Source organism: Bacillus rossius, chromosome 2 (genome assembly GCF_032445375.1).
Source record: "Bacillus rossius redtenbacheri isolate Brsri chromosome 2, Brsri_v3, whole genome shotgun sequence".
NCBI lineage: Eukaryota > Metazoa > Arthropoda > Insecta > Phasmatodea > Bacillidae > Bacillus > Bacillus rossius.
Genome location: NC_086331.1, coordinates 123,106,020 through 123,121,109, shown reverse-complemented (window position 1 = coordinate 123,121,109; position 15,090 = coordinate 123,106,020). Strand labels below are relative to the sequence as shown.

The 15,090-nt window shown below is 33.9% G+C and overlaps 1 protein-coding gene across 2 annotated transcripts in view; it reads left to right on the top strand.

Moving 5' to 3' along the window:
• Positions 1-13,500, top strand: part of LOC134529744 (cullin-2) — a 115,037-nt gene extending 101,537 nt beyond the window's left edge. For both annotated transcript variants that reach the window (XM_063364137.1, XM_063364138.1), the window contains one exon: positions 11,410-13,500. In XM_063364137.1, coding sequence (XP_063220207.1) covers positions 11,410-11,541 — 132 coding nt within the window. In that variant the 3' untranslated portion in view covers positions 11,542-13,500. The remainder of the gene's footprint in view (positions 1-11,409) is intronic.
• The last annotated feature ends 1,590 nt before the right edge of the window (positions 13,501-15,090 follow it).

Sequence of the window (15,090 nt, the reverse complement as noted above, 5' to 3'; positions counted from 1 at the left end):
TTACAAAACTTTTTTTTAGATCATCTAATTAGGAACAAGACTGAATAAAGTTTGTCTAGGAAGATTATTTCTGAGATATAGCTTAGTAAACTCAGTATAGGAAATCCTGCAATTCTCATGTTCATAGTGGTTTATAGGGTCGAAGCATGGGCAGATATGTGGGCTCTCTCTTGAAAGAACACACATCTGATGGTGGTACAACTGACCGAAATTTAACTTTTACTTAATTGTTCTAGACTGGAACTATTTTTTTTTTAGTTATATTTCTTAAAGAGCATTGAGGGTGAATTTTATTATGCAATGGAAATAGAAACATCTGTGCGCTCATCAAGGACATAAGTTTAACATGTAGCCCAGTAAATGAAGGCCTAAAATCGCCTGTTGTCGCAACTAATTCCGGGAAAGCTGAATTTTTGTCAGATGTTAGACCCTTATAAGACACGTATTTCCTCAAAAGTCCCCGCCTCTCCCCCTTGTGCTTTCCCCCCACCACTCTCGGAAGTTCTAAAATGTTGACCTTTACAGAATCGCTTGTGAATACGTAAATAATTGTGTAAAGTAGTAAATATATAGCGTATTTTGTTCTCAAAAATCTGGTTTTAGATTTTGTCTCTGACAATATTTTCTTTAATGTTGATATTTAAGGCGTTATAAAATCACAAACATAAAAAAAAAAAAGGTTTTTAATGTCAAAATGCGCAGTTCTCGTTCTGGATGTTTTTAAATATTGGAAATACACAACAAATCTTCAAGTAAATTTTGTAGCACACACTTTCAGCTTTAAAATGATGTATAGTTTATATCGGGGAATTCATTGGTTACTGCTGGGGAGGGGGGGAAGTGAACGCATGCGTATGGCTAGCACGCTCCGACCTGCTACATTTATCTACCTGGCTTCCCTACAATTTACTCTTATCATGACATTGTTATTTTTAATATTTCTCTGTTACATGCAGGATTTAAAATTTAAAAATTTAAATAGAAACATAAATCTAATAGTAGGCCAATTATTAATATATTGATGTATTCATTCACAATACATAATGGAATAAAAAATAATTGTTCGTTTGGTGTTTATTTTTACATATTACGGGCGGAAGGAACGAGAGCTCTCCGATGAAACACTTTGGCCTGCGTCATAGTCTCAGCTCGATTCCTGTTGACGAAAATCTGGGAGTTCCTGCTTGGTTTCGAACCTGAATCGCCTTTGACAAAGGCAATAACTGGATCACTGCAATCCCGTTTCGAAATTATTTAGATAATGGTAAATTTGCCATAAAACGTATGAGGGTCAAGTGGCTTTTAGGGTTAAATTGTTTGAGCCTTGGCAGCAAGAACTGGGTTAAGTGGCAGGCACACCACGTATGCATATTCTTATTGCGTCTCGTTTATTAAGTCTTCGCGATGACTGAGCAGGAGTGGGCTACATGTTCTTGTCTTATCTGGGCAATAGTGTGAAGAGTGGTTTAGTGGTTAGGGTCGTGGCGGGCGGGCTGCAGGGCAGCTATGAAAAAAATGAAGGGACAGTCTTTCGGAGAACTGAAATTACATGGGAAGGATATGGTACTGTCTCAATCTAGTCACAAATCTGTGGCTGTTCGATCAAAGCGAGTGACTGTGAATCCTCAACAGTTATTCAATCGAATACTCTGTTTGTGTGATGGTCCGACTAGATTAAAAGTTTGCCTTTCGTACGAACTGGCTTCTCGACCACCAACCATATTCGATGATGTTTCTTTACGTAAAGGAGCGAAGTCATCATTCCTGAAGGTATTTTCTGAGGGCATTACTGATGAAATTAAACCCCAACAAGATACAGGTACTGGTATAGTTATTGATGGAGGCTTTCTCCTCCATAGTGTAACATGGCCAATTGAAGAGACTATTGGAGAAATCATTGAAAATTACTGCACATATATCGTCACAAAATATGGAATGAACTCAACTGTTGTTTTTGATGGGTACCCTTCAGAGCCAACAACTAAGGGAGAAGAACAGTCAAGAAGATCTGCTAAAAACTCATCATGTAACATAGAATTTGAGACAAATACAAAATGTATCACGAAAAAGGAAGCTTTTATATCTAATACGAATAAAAAAAAATTAATTATGAAACTGTCTGAAGCATTAAATAGAAGGGGAATAAGTTCATTCATAGCTGAGGGAGATGCTGACTTAGACATCGTAAAAATAGAAATTGAACATCTCAATAAATTCAATGTAGTCATAGTTGTGGGATCAGACACAGATCTTCTGGTACTGCTTGTAGCACTTGCGCCTGAAAATAACTCTGTATTCTTTCGAAAAGAAATCTGTGGCAAAAATCCTTCCGTTGTTTATTATGACATACAAACACTAGTAAATTTGCACAAAAGCATCAGAAAACTTCTTTTATTTGCATATGCAATTACAGGCTGTGACACCACCTCGTCATTTTTTGGTTTGGGAAAGACAAAATCTGTTGATGTGATCAAAGTTGTACCACAAACCAAACTTCAAGCAAAGTTATTTTTGGAAAAAGATGTATCTCGCGATGAATTACTCGAAAAGGGAGAGACATTCATACTTAAAATGTACAGGCTTAGGAGATATTCTAATCTGAATGAAGCTCGCTACTACAAATTTACATCCTTGACAAGTAAATCTGCTTTAAAATCTAACTTTGGTTTATAAAAATTGCCCCCCACATAAGAAGCAGCTCACCAACATCTATTACGAGTTTACCTCTAGGTGCAATATTGTATGGGCAATAAACTTCCACCTACAGATTGGGGTTGGAGGCATGAATATGTAAAGGAAAATTGCAGGAAAAATAAAGTTTTAAAACCTGTTCCCAGTACCAAAGCCTTTGCCCCTGATGACCTTCTTTGTCTTGTTTCCTGCAGCTGTAATACTTCATGCGGTAACAATTGCAAATGCAGAAAATCCGGTCTAAGCTGTTCTGCTATGTGTGGAAACTGTAATGGATTATCATGCCTTAACTCTCCAAATTTCGACGAAGAAATTGAACTTCCTTCAGACGACTAGTGTCATAGTAAAGTTTGTAAATGCCAATGACTGATGCAGATGAAGGTCAACACGTATTGATTAAGGACAATTTGTTAAAAATTAAGGATACATTATTTTAATATAAGAGGCGGGTGGGCGCGGTCCGTGATGCCGTCATCTAAACTACAATTTAATATTTAAAACATTTTTAACTTGTTTAAAGTTATTCATAATCATGACAGCTACCGGTATTAGCCAGTCCGGGACACGGCGGGTCCATAGGTGGTGGATAACGGAAGGCCCTTAATTGGGTAGGGGTATCTTTCCCCCCGAACCAAATCTGGCTATGCGTATTTAAGTAAAGAATTTCTGTACACAGAATTGCTTTTAAGTATTTGCTAATAAATATTATATAAATATTATTTTCAACATAAAGTGCAAAAAAGAAAAATTTATGTTAGTTGTTTAATGAATTATTTTATATAAACATGAATACTGTTTAAAACTAGATATATTATCCCTCAAATAATTATGAAGGCTACGCGAACGGATGCACATACGTAGTAGGTCGGTGCACGCTACCCATACGCATGCGCTCACTTCCCCCCCCCCTCCCCAGCAGTAACCAATGAATTCCCCGATATAAACTATAAACCATTTTAAAGCTGGAAGTGTGTGCTACAAAATTTACTTGAAGATTTTTTGTGTATTTCCAATATTTAAAAACATCCAGAACGAGAACTGCGGATATTGACATTAAAAACCAGTTTTTTTTAATGTTTGTAATTTTATAACGCCTTAACTATCAACATTAAAGAAAATATTGTCAAAGACAAAATTAAAAACCAGATTTTTGAGAACAAAATACGCTATATATTTACTACTTTACACAATTATTTACATATTCACAAGAGATTCTGTAAAGGTCAACATTTTAGAACTTTCGAGAGGGGTGGGGGGGAAAGCACAAGGGGGAGAGGCGGGGACTTTTGAGGAAATATGTGTCTTATAAGGGTCTAACATCTGACAAAAATTCAGCTTTCCCGGAAATAGTTGCGACAAAAAACCTTTATTTACTGGGCTAATGATACCGTCTTTAATGCATATGCACCCACAAGTCCAGATAGCCGACCTCTTGTGGTGACATTAACCTGCATATATTCACTTTCATGAACATTGTGTTCCAAATAAATTTTTGTGATGCCAAAACTATAATGGAATACATTTTATAAATGTTAGTAGTAGTCACCATAAGAAATAATCTTAATTTTAAAATTACATTATAATCCTGGGATTACTGAGGAATAATTCAATATCCTTCGATATTTCTTAATGTGACTGATGACTCAGTCTCTAAGCATGAGGGTACAAACCTAAAGGTTCAGGGTTTTATAACGGTTCGTTATATACAAAAATAAAAAGATGTTGCGTCAATTTTAGTTTTGTTTTGTTTTTCAAATAGAATGACATACGAATCCAATCACTTTCAAAATAAGTTGCTCACTCATTCAACACGTCCATTCGCCTGTCGAAAAATGCTTGCAGCTCGGGCGATGAAAATAAATAAAAAAAAAGTCAATTAAGTCTTTCAATAACCTCTTACTGGAAATATCCGAAATCTGTGCGGCCTCAAACACGGCCGCACCTAGCGGAAAACCGCGAGCCGCCGAACGCGACCTCGCCTGGCAGCGATCGACCAGCGACTGGTGAACTCCTGCCACCGTCTCCTCCACGCAGGGAGGAGAAGTCACATGACCTCACCGACCAATCACACGCACACTTCATTCACACTACACATCACAAGCCAATAGGAAAACCGAAAACACGTTGAAAACAATTTTCTATCCATAGAGCCAGGGACTTTACATTCTCCTTCTCTCTCCCACACCGTGAGACAGCAGTTATCACACAGTTCCCACGACCAGTGGGGAATCCCAGCTTTCATCTCTGTTGGCAGGGTATCACTGTTTCTTTCTCACTTGCACTTACAGGCCTCTGATGCCTCTCTCTAATACATCCCAGACACAGTCCCTTGTCCTAGAATTATTATGCAACATGTTAATGAAAATTAAAAACAGCTATCAACATACAAATTACTTGACAAAATTCAACTTATTTAGAGAAAAACCTGAAAAAGTAGGCCAAAACAGGCAAAAATCTAGTACAGCGACTTATTTATGAATAATTACATAAAAAATAGTAATGATTAGCAATGTCTAATAAAATACAAAATACCTTCTTAAAACCCATAGCACATGCAAATAACATATATTAATATTCATAATTTCTGATCATACTGTTTCATAACATATACACCACTAAAAAGACATTGACTTATTAATACCTACATATACAAAAAAGAAGTTTAAAAGAAAAATATTTAGCTAGGAGGGCAGGGGTCTTGCAACGTTACAGTTTGAATCCCTTTACTAGCAAAAAAAAAAAAACCTTTTTATACACCTTATTTTTTTACACTAAAATTTAAGAAAATTATGTTATTACATGTTATTTTATGCTAGGTAGGCCTATAACATAAAATTCAATCTTCCAAACACCATCAAAGTGATTGAATTTGCACTCTTGACCTTTAAAATAAAAGGAAGGATTACTTAACTTTCTGGATATATGTGATCAATGATCATTAATCAAGGAAAAAACTATAACCATCCCCCTTTTCCCAACCCTTTAAGCAGAATTGTTAAACTACTTAATACAACTTTGTATACTTAATGTTTAAATAAGAGGAAAATTTCTGTTTACATCTGATTTCAAAGCACTAATCCATTACCCTTTTACACTTCAAACGGAATTTGGGTCCAATTCTGTGAAATTTTGAACACTTAACATTCAAAATAAGAAGAAAGCTACTGTCTACATGTGATTTCAAAAAAGACATAAAAAGGGACTATAACTGTTTACGTGAGATTTTTAAAAACCACCCTTTCTTTTCCCACCTCCTAAAGTTGAATTTCAGTACTTCTTGATGAAATATTGAAAACATGAAGTTTAAACTATGAACCATACTGTGCGCAAGGTATGTTCTAAACATCACAGCATCCTTCAAGCTGAACCAGCCAAGGATGATTAAAAAAAAATTGTAAAAAACAAGGTTTCTTAAGAAAGCAGGAGGTGTAGGGGTAATTACGGCGCACCATCTAAAGAATAACCCAAGATCTATGCAAGACTAATATTTATTCACATTAGCAACAACCTCTAACATAACAAATATATAAACCGATGTCTCAAGCGTAACAAAGAATTAAGGTTAATACATTAAGTTGTATTCTTAGTAGTCCATCATGATTAAATGATCAAAGAAAGTTATCCTAGCTTTTACCATAAAGACACACATACGATGCGCAAGACATACGTGTATACAACTAGGCATACTTTAAACAATACATCTAGATCATGGCGCCAAAAAATAACATCAGGTGGTGACGCAATCGGTAAACGAGATTAGAAACCAATATCTGTAAACCAGCCTACTTTAACCAGGTAGTTATAACTTTTCCCAGTGACCTGCAGTCAGACCAGATATTTAAATCAAAATCACAACACACTAAATATTGACGGCGCGCGAGCCATATGGTCATGGGCGAAGAGAGAACAACTGATAATAAACGAGAACTTAGAACGTGGCCAACGAAAGGGAAAAATTGACAAACACAACTTTAGGTTAACTAGCCACTACAAACCAACACACACTTTATTAAAGTTCTATGTTACTCACGCCCATGACCACGGCTTCGACGTCACCAAGTGCACAAGTGCACACACCAAACGTCAAGGCAGACTGCAGGTAGCGACACCGCTAGTAGCGGTATTATATACTAATTAACTAGGGGCGGAGTAAGCACACATGGGAGAGGGGAAGGAAGGGGGGAAGTAGCCCGAACCGTCCAGACTGAACTGGCTTGACCGAGCACACTCCAGCGGAGGGAAGGCAAGGAGGGGCAAGGGAGGTGAGAAGGAAGCAACCACAGACACAGAGAGCGCAGTCACGTAGCAGCCGGAGGACAGTGAGACGTGAGTAGACACGTAGCAGCCGGCGGACAGGTGAGACATGCGTAAGCACGGCTCAACTACATGGGAAAATTACTTGGCTATATCTGATTATTAAAAAAAATATATTATCCCCATCCTTCCCCACATCTTAAAGCAGAATTGTGATATTCCTAGACAAAATTTTGCATACTGTATTTTCAAAATAAGGGGAAAATAACTATTTGCACCCCTATCCCTTTTGCTTACCCATTAAAATCATAGTTTTGTTCTTCTTAATGAAATTTGTACACCTAATGTTTAAAATACAAGGAATATGATTTTTTAAAAATAACTATACTCATCTCTACGCGAGATTTCGAAAAACCACCTCCAACTCTTTTCCCATTTTTTTAAAGCAGAATTTTGGTTCTACTTGATTAAATTATTTTGCATACTTTATGTACAAAATAAGAAAAAAATTATTATTTACATCTGATTTCAAAACACTATCTCCATCCCTATACCCCACCTCCTTCAATCATAATTTTGTTACTTCTTGATGAAATTTTGTATACTTACTTGACTTTAAAAATTAAAGGAAAATTAATGTGTGCATCTGATTTTAAAAAAAGTTCTCTTTCCCCAAAATAAAGTATAGTTTTTTTCTGCTTAAAGCCTGGGCAGCTGCGTGTAGCCAAAGTTTTATCCTTTTTATAACATTAATTTTGAAATAGTTTAGTGAATTAAATTGAAAAGAAGTATACAACTTTTAACGCACGTACATCCACCTTTTTATATATTCATTGAGTTATCTATGCCAACATTATTTTATCAATCACAAATACAAGATTTTTTAATGGAATGTATTTGTTTTTATTTATGAAATGTTACTTCTTGCAGGCATTTTGAAAAGTGCATTAATCGGTGGGATGGACTAGAAAAATTGTTTGATAAGTTACTTAGTTTTATTAGTTACTTAGTTTTATATTAAAACAACAATTTTATTTTTGTAACATACTTCATTTTTTTACTTAGTTTCTCCAAAGTTCAATGCTGTTTCCCAAATGTTTCTACAACTTCACGATTCCTTCACTAAGATGGGTTTCTTCAAGTATTTCAAAATACAAGAGGTGTTTTTGAAATAAGTTCTGTTTGCGAATGAGAGTGAAAATGACACGCGATCGCAGCAGTGTGCTTGCACGACTGCTTCCAGAATGCTTTGCGCACATTTGGACACCATTTGCAGTGGTATTGTCGTTGTGTGTGTGCTGAGCTGTAGAAGTTTGTAATGTTCAAGAAAATTGAGTCACCTGCCCACAGTGAGATACTATCTGTAATTAGATTCTTGAGTGTAAGGAACTTGGCAGCAGTGAAAATTCGCAGACACATTTGTGATAATGCTATGAGTGACAGTAAAGTTCACTGTTTTGTCTAGGGAAATAATAAAACACTCATGAAACATCACTAATGAAAACCTGCGGTAATCTAGGATTATATTCCTGGTAAAGTAATTGTGAAGCTCGTACAATGCAGTTCAGTAAGAACTGATGCAGAACTGATTAAACAGGTGTTCTTCACAATTAAAGCACTTCAGCATATGACATTTGTATTCTCCCGCCGTTTCCATATTATTAACAATGTAGATGGTTAAGTATTGAATTGGCCTGCTATGGTGGTTGATATTACATAATCTCATACCGTATTTGTGATTTTTGTTTGGACGTATTTGCAGTTATTTAGCATATTATCATTATAATTTTGTTTACGTTAACATATACCAGAAAACAAAAAAATTTAACTTCTATGCAAGTGCCATACTCAATATTTTGTACAACTGTCTTCAGTAACAACTGTTTATTAAAATGGGCTTCAAATATCCTTTTTCATATAAATATTATTTATACTGTACAGCATTGAAAAGAAATAAACCTATGAAATACACGTGTATTTTACCGTCTGCCTAGCTGATAATGATAATGGCCCATGTGAAGTGAAAACAAATGAACAAAAAGTGACGAATGAACATGGATTATGCATAGAGGTGGGGCGATACCACACTTTCGATACTCGATTCTATATTGTTTTTTCAGTTCGATACTTTCGATACTCCAGGGAAAATATTTTCCCATTAAGTAAAAATTATTACAAATAACATAAATTAGTTTTAAACTATATAAATTCAATCTAGCATACCAGCACAATGTCAGATTAAACTTAAATACATAATGTGTAAATAATTGCATTATATTAATGAAAGATATGAATTTATCATTATATATACATATAATAACACCACCATAAATGTAAAATACAGTCCATAATCAAGAAAAGCTGACATGAGAAACAGTGGCCTTACAAAATGTAATGAAGTCCTTTCTTGGAGGGGGGGAAAAGTCACCAAGCCTAAATTAGAAATAAAAAAATTAGGCTGTTGTAAAAAGAAAATAAGAAATTTTTGCTTGTTTGTTTCATTTTACAAACAACTTTATGCAACAGAACAATTTTCAATAAAATTTTAACTTGAGAAATGTAAAATACAAAACAATCCGATCGTAAGAAAACAATAACAAACGGGTATATTCAGTTCAAAGATTAATGAATGCACAAATTATGAGATCCGTGCCTTGGTAAAGCGCGTGCACCATTTTCATAATCATTGCTAGTTTGCACCACTAGTCTCGCTTGGTGCTGGCCATAGATGCTACTAGCGAAGTGCACAGTCTTCCTGATACTATCCATATCTATGGTGCAATAAAGTTATTTTCTTACATTTGCAAAGGTAAACAATGAACGTTTTTCAAAATAAAAGCATTAAAACATAGTTTATCAGGAGGAATATAACAAAAAAATTTGTGAATTTTAGGACTTTTCCGCTTCGTAGAAACGTATGAAAATGGAAATTAATGATTTTATAAGTGTATGTTCCGGGAAAGAAAACCATTGTAAATACAGTACTTTCGGCGGGACTAAAATTAATCGGCATATGACACGGGAAAATGTATGAAACGGGAACGTATCATCGAGGTTCTACTGTAGTTGTATTTTGTACGATGGCGACTCAAAACTTAATTCAATACAAATGAACAAGCATTCCGGTATCGATAAAAAGTATCGAACTTACAATTTCGATACTCGATACTTTGCGGTACCGTCAAGTATCGAAGGTATCGAGGTGTTGAAGTATCGAAAATCCCATCACTAATTATGCACCATAGTTTACGGTATGACCCTGAAACCAAGCAAGCGTCAAGCCAGTGTAAGACTACCAAATCCCCAAGACCAAAAAAAGCAAGTCAAGTGAGGTCGAATGTTAAGATGATGATTGTTGTTTTTTTTTGATAAACCCTTAAGGCTATTTATAATTTTGCATAATTATGCAAGTCCAGAATAAAAAATTATTAGAATGTTGAATGTGTTTACAAGGTCTGTTTTTAATTGTTTGGAACGAGGCTTATTCAAAGCACAGTTTAGGAAATTCTATTAATGAGCCACTTTTCTCATAAATATTAATTAAAAATTCCAAATTGTTTTATTTTAGCGTAACATGTTTTACAATCATTCTCTGAGAGGGTGTTGTAATATTTCAAGTAGTTTACCAGTTATTTACCATTGAAACGAGTGGTAAGTTCTTATTACAAATCTGTGATATTGTGAGAATGATTAGTTAGGTTAGGTTAGCTACACTAAAAATCTTCAAATATTGTTTGAACAATTGGTTAGGAATTACAAATAAGTTAATATAACCAACCATCCTGACAATTTTACGCAATTTTTAATGTAGTGTACCTAACCTAACAACCACTCTTCAAAATGATAAATTACAGATAAACTACTTGAAGTATCACAACACCCTCCAAGATAATGATTGGAAAACATGTCAGAAAATAAGGCATTTTTATGAAAAAGTGGCTCTCCTTTTGATTTAATGTGCTTATTCAGGAGTAACTTCATTGTCTGCTACAATGAATTTGGGTTGAGTACATACATAATCTTCATAGTGTTATTTTATCAGTGAGTTTTGTAAATAGACAAACAATTAGAGATAAATTTTATCATATTAATATTGCTGTATCGTGAATAAACTCAAGTTCAAATGTAGTTTACTTATTTGTGTCTTGAATACTCTCTTGTTTGAAAAAAGAGCATTGATTAATTTTTAAAAGTGAAAAAATCTAACACTTCAAAATTTGGGTCATGTGAAGGAAAACCTGGAAAAGTCAGGGAATTTTGTTTGAGGTTTTGTGTGACCACCTTGACTTACATAATTATGTAAGTACTTGCACAGCAGAGAGAACTATTAAAAAAAGTACCACCTTGTCCTGAAGACAGTGCATTCAGTCATTCCTGGTGTTAGTAATATTTTTATTATATGGCAGTAATACAAATTGTTCGATATTTGTGTAGTTCAATAAATTTTTGTTTTTTCCTTTTCAGATTTTAAGTCAGTCTCAGGTCAGTTTCGCACCTACCATCAACATGATCAAGAAATCTATAGAATCATTAATAGATAAGCAATACATTGAAAGAACACCTAATTCAGCTGATGAATACAGTTATGTGGCATGATGTAGGATTTTTCTTTGGCACAAACAGTGCTGCATCAAATTCTGTACAGCATTTTTTTCAAGTGTATAATATAAAGTTGGGAATTTCTTCATCAAACTGGCTTCATAAATTCAGTTTTACTGAAGCAGTGTGTTGTTTCACTACTGTGAAGCTACAATGATTTTGTTTTCTAGTGACTGATTGCTCTGTATATATCGCCTACCAATTAACATTTCATTGGTAATTTTTTTATATGTGAAATTCAAACTATACAAATTGTTTGATTTTAATATTTGAGTGTTTTTGAGTTGTAAATACTTATTTGATTTCTATTGTAGTAAAGTATTCACACATTTTGTTCTAAATATTGTGCATAATTTTTAACCAAGTGTTTAAATTTATTGGTTACAATCTCACATCGAAGAATATTTTTGAGTGTTTTGACATCATTTAAATAATCATAGTACAAAATTGAAAGGTTCTGAAATTTGTAAATGATTGTTAGCCACTAACAACACACAACGAAAAAAGGTGGTGCAAAGTTTTCAGAAATTATTAATTTTCTGTGTTTAAATTTGTAATCGGGTCTTTCAAAATTTCACATGAAAAAATTTTGCGAATTCTGATTTAACTTTGTTTATTTGTAAAAAATTTATTAAATTCCTACTTCAAAATTATAATTTTCATACATAATTATATAAATAATTACTTCATTGAGAAGTTACCAAACACAAATAAATGTATTGTCTTATGTATTTATTTAAATAAACTTATACATTAATTTTTTTGGTTATTTTTGCACTGAAAGTAGTTGTCTTACATGCTATCTTAATTTTGTATATTTTTGGCAGCTATGTTTTTAGCTGCTGAGTAATATTACATACATAATATAAAGCAGATTTTTTATCAGCACAAATAATTTTTCTCTCAACATTTGGCTAATTTTTTTTTTTTTTTTGTATCACTGGAAACCTTACTTAGTGATTTGAGTCAAAAGTGGTTGTTTTAAATAGTGAACATGCCAAAATTTATTGTGTAACATTTGCTTACTGCTAAAGATATTTCATGTAGTCACAAGAGGCATTAATAATTAATTATATGCCTTTATCTTGAAGTTATGCAGTAATTTGGTCCAAGAAAATATAGCACAAAATAGTGTAAGTAAAAATGATTCTATTAAATTATAGACCAATAAGAGTGTTACAGTAAAGCTTTTTTTAATTGGAACCTGAAGGGACTGAGAGATAATTTGTAACTAACTAAAAGTTTGAATAAACCAAAATTGTTTTTATGTCATCAACTGTGTGCGGTAAAATTTTACAATTAAGAACCATCAATATTTTCCCCTACCAAATGTGTTATTTTTTCTTACTAAGCATACTGACACTGCACTGCGTATTCTTGGTGGTCAAAATATTGTCCAGAGTACACTGGAAAAACAATAAGTGCTATTGTGTCCAGGTTAAAAAAAAAAAACAGAAATGTAACATTAACCTGAAGGTACAAACATTCTGAAACAAAAAATAAAACTTTACTAGCAGTCACACCACTACTCATAGCTTGAGTTATAATCGGCTAGATAATGAAACTTGGTCAGGTTTAAAGTTTTTTTTTGCAAGAAGTTTCATATAATAAAATAAATAAATAATACCTGACAATTTTTTTCTATTTTAAATTTACAGAAAAATATGTTTTAAAGGATCTTTTTTTTTTAATATGTATTCTCAAACTTTCAATGTGGGATGAGAATGGGATCACAATAAAATATATATTTTTATGTTGTTTTTTTTTTAAATTTAGGATCACACTAGCCTTTGTGTTGGTACCAAATGTGTCTATATGTGTGAGTTTGTGTGGATGTGTTATAACTTGATTCCTACAGTGAGAGGTTTTATGTGGGATGTAGAGTGTATACAGACTGGATTGAGGGGAAAGCTTGTGGAAGAAAAACTCTGTACTGATTAAAGAATAAGCTTTACAATTAATTATTAAGTAGTTACAATCATTCACTCTAATAATAACTACATATATAAATAACTAAAACCATTGATGTTTTTGTTCCATAAACATAAAATTAAAATAACAGACACATTAAATCTCCATTAACAGAAGCTTCAACAACTTTAAATATTTACATAAATTAATTTCATTACAATTTTTTTTTTCTTACCCTAGTGATGCCATTGGTGATCATGAATTCTGTTTTTGAAAACAACATGTCCGCTGATTCTCAGCTTACCAACCTACGTTTAGACAGAATAGAAATTCTATCACGTGATTTTCTTCACAACCAAAAGAATGTTCCATTCAGTTAAGTTAGGACAATCGAGAATTAAACTCAACAACAAGAATAAGGAATGAAATAGTTACTTATATTTGCACAATCATTAGATAATACCTGCCCCCAAAAAAAAACTTAAAAATATTTTTTAGCCAATAACATATTAACCTGGTACTTGAGCCCATACCCTTTATGGTCAAAAAAATGTTACAGCATCTCCAAATTCACTTCTTATGCACCAGACAGCCAGTTAGCCAGAGGAGTCCAAAGGCAACCAAGCCACGGTCCTGCCCTGGCTGAGCTATTTAATCCCTTCCAACAGCTAATTACATTCTGACATGGAACAATGCAACTGTGCTGAGAAAATACGTGAACAAATTCTGCAACAACCTAGTCGCAGCACTACGACGCTAACTTCTACTCCTACTGTCTGTCTAGCTTTTCATTTTGCCGCAAGATTCCAACACCTTAGAGGGAATGGCTAGAGTTGCGCAAGCACAGAAAGAACAAACTCAGCTGTTCAAAAAACTAGGCTGGGCAAAGCGCTTCAACCTTCTGGAAAGTAATGACGAAACAACCGCTGACGGCGGGGTTGCTGAAACGCAGCATGAAATCATGCCACTCACCCCACAAAATTCCAGCAACGTACAACATTCCTTACAGTGCAGCAGAAACTTGATTACAACTCCTGGCCATGTCTAGCACAAAAATTTAGCACGTGGCAATGTGTGTGTGTATGTATGTATAAATAACTACCTAAAACCACAATGCTTAATATCACAGTCCAAAATAAGCCATTAATATTGATATTATTCCTACTTAACATGGTTTTACTGCTAGTAAATATTAAATAACCTACATTTAAAAAAATGGTTAATGATGTAGTGTCTAGTAAAAAAATGTTTTTGGACCTAACAAAATATATTTAAAACTTATAGAAAGCTTAAATGCATTTAATTTCATTAAAATTGGTTCTTGTTATACTTGTTTCTCGGGTGACACAGCAGTTCAATTTGTCATGCATCTATTCATTAATAAGCTATATGCTTTTCACCATTATTGTAGATAGCAGTTTGTGGGTTCAAGATGCCCCCCCCCCCCCCTTTTTTTTCTGCTTGTCAGGATGGAGTATTTAGATGGTTATATGAACATAGTTTACTGTAATTTTATCTTTTTTATCCTTTCTAACTACATGTATGCTAAACACCAGTACTTATCGTATTCACAAGCAATAGATTGTTTCATATCATCACCACTGTCAACTGATGCCATCAGTTCAATTTTGATAT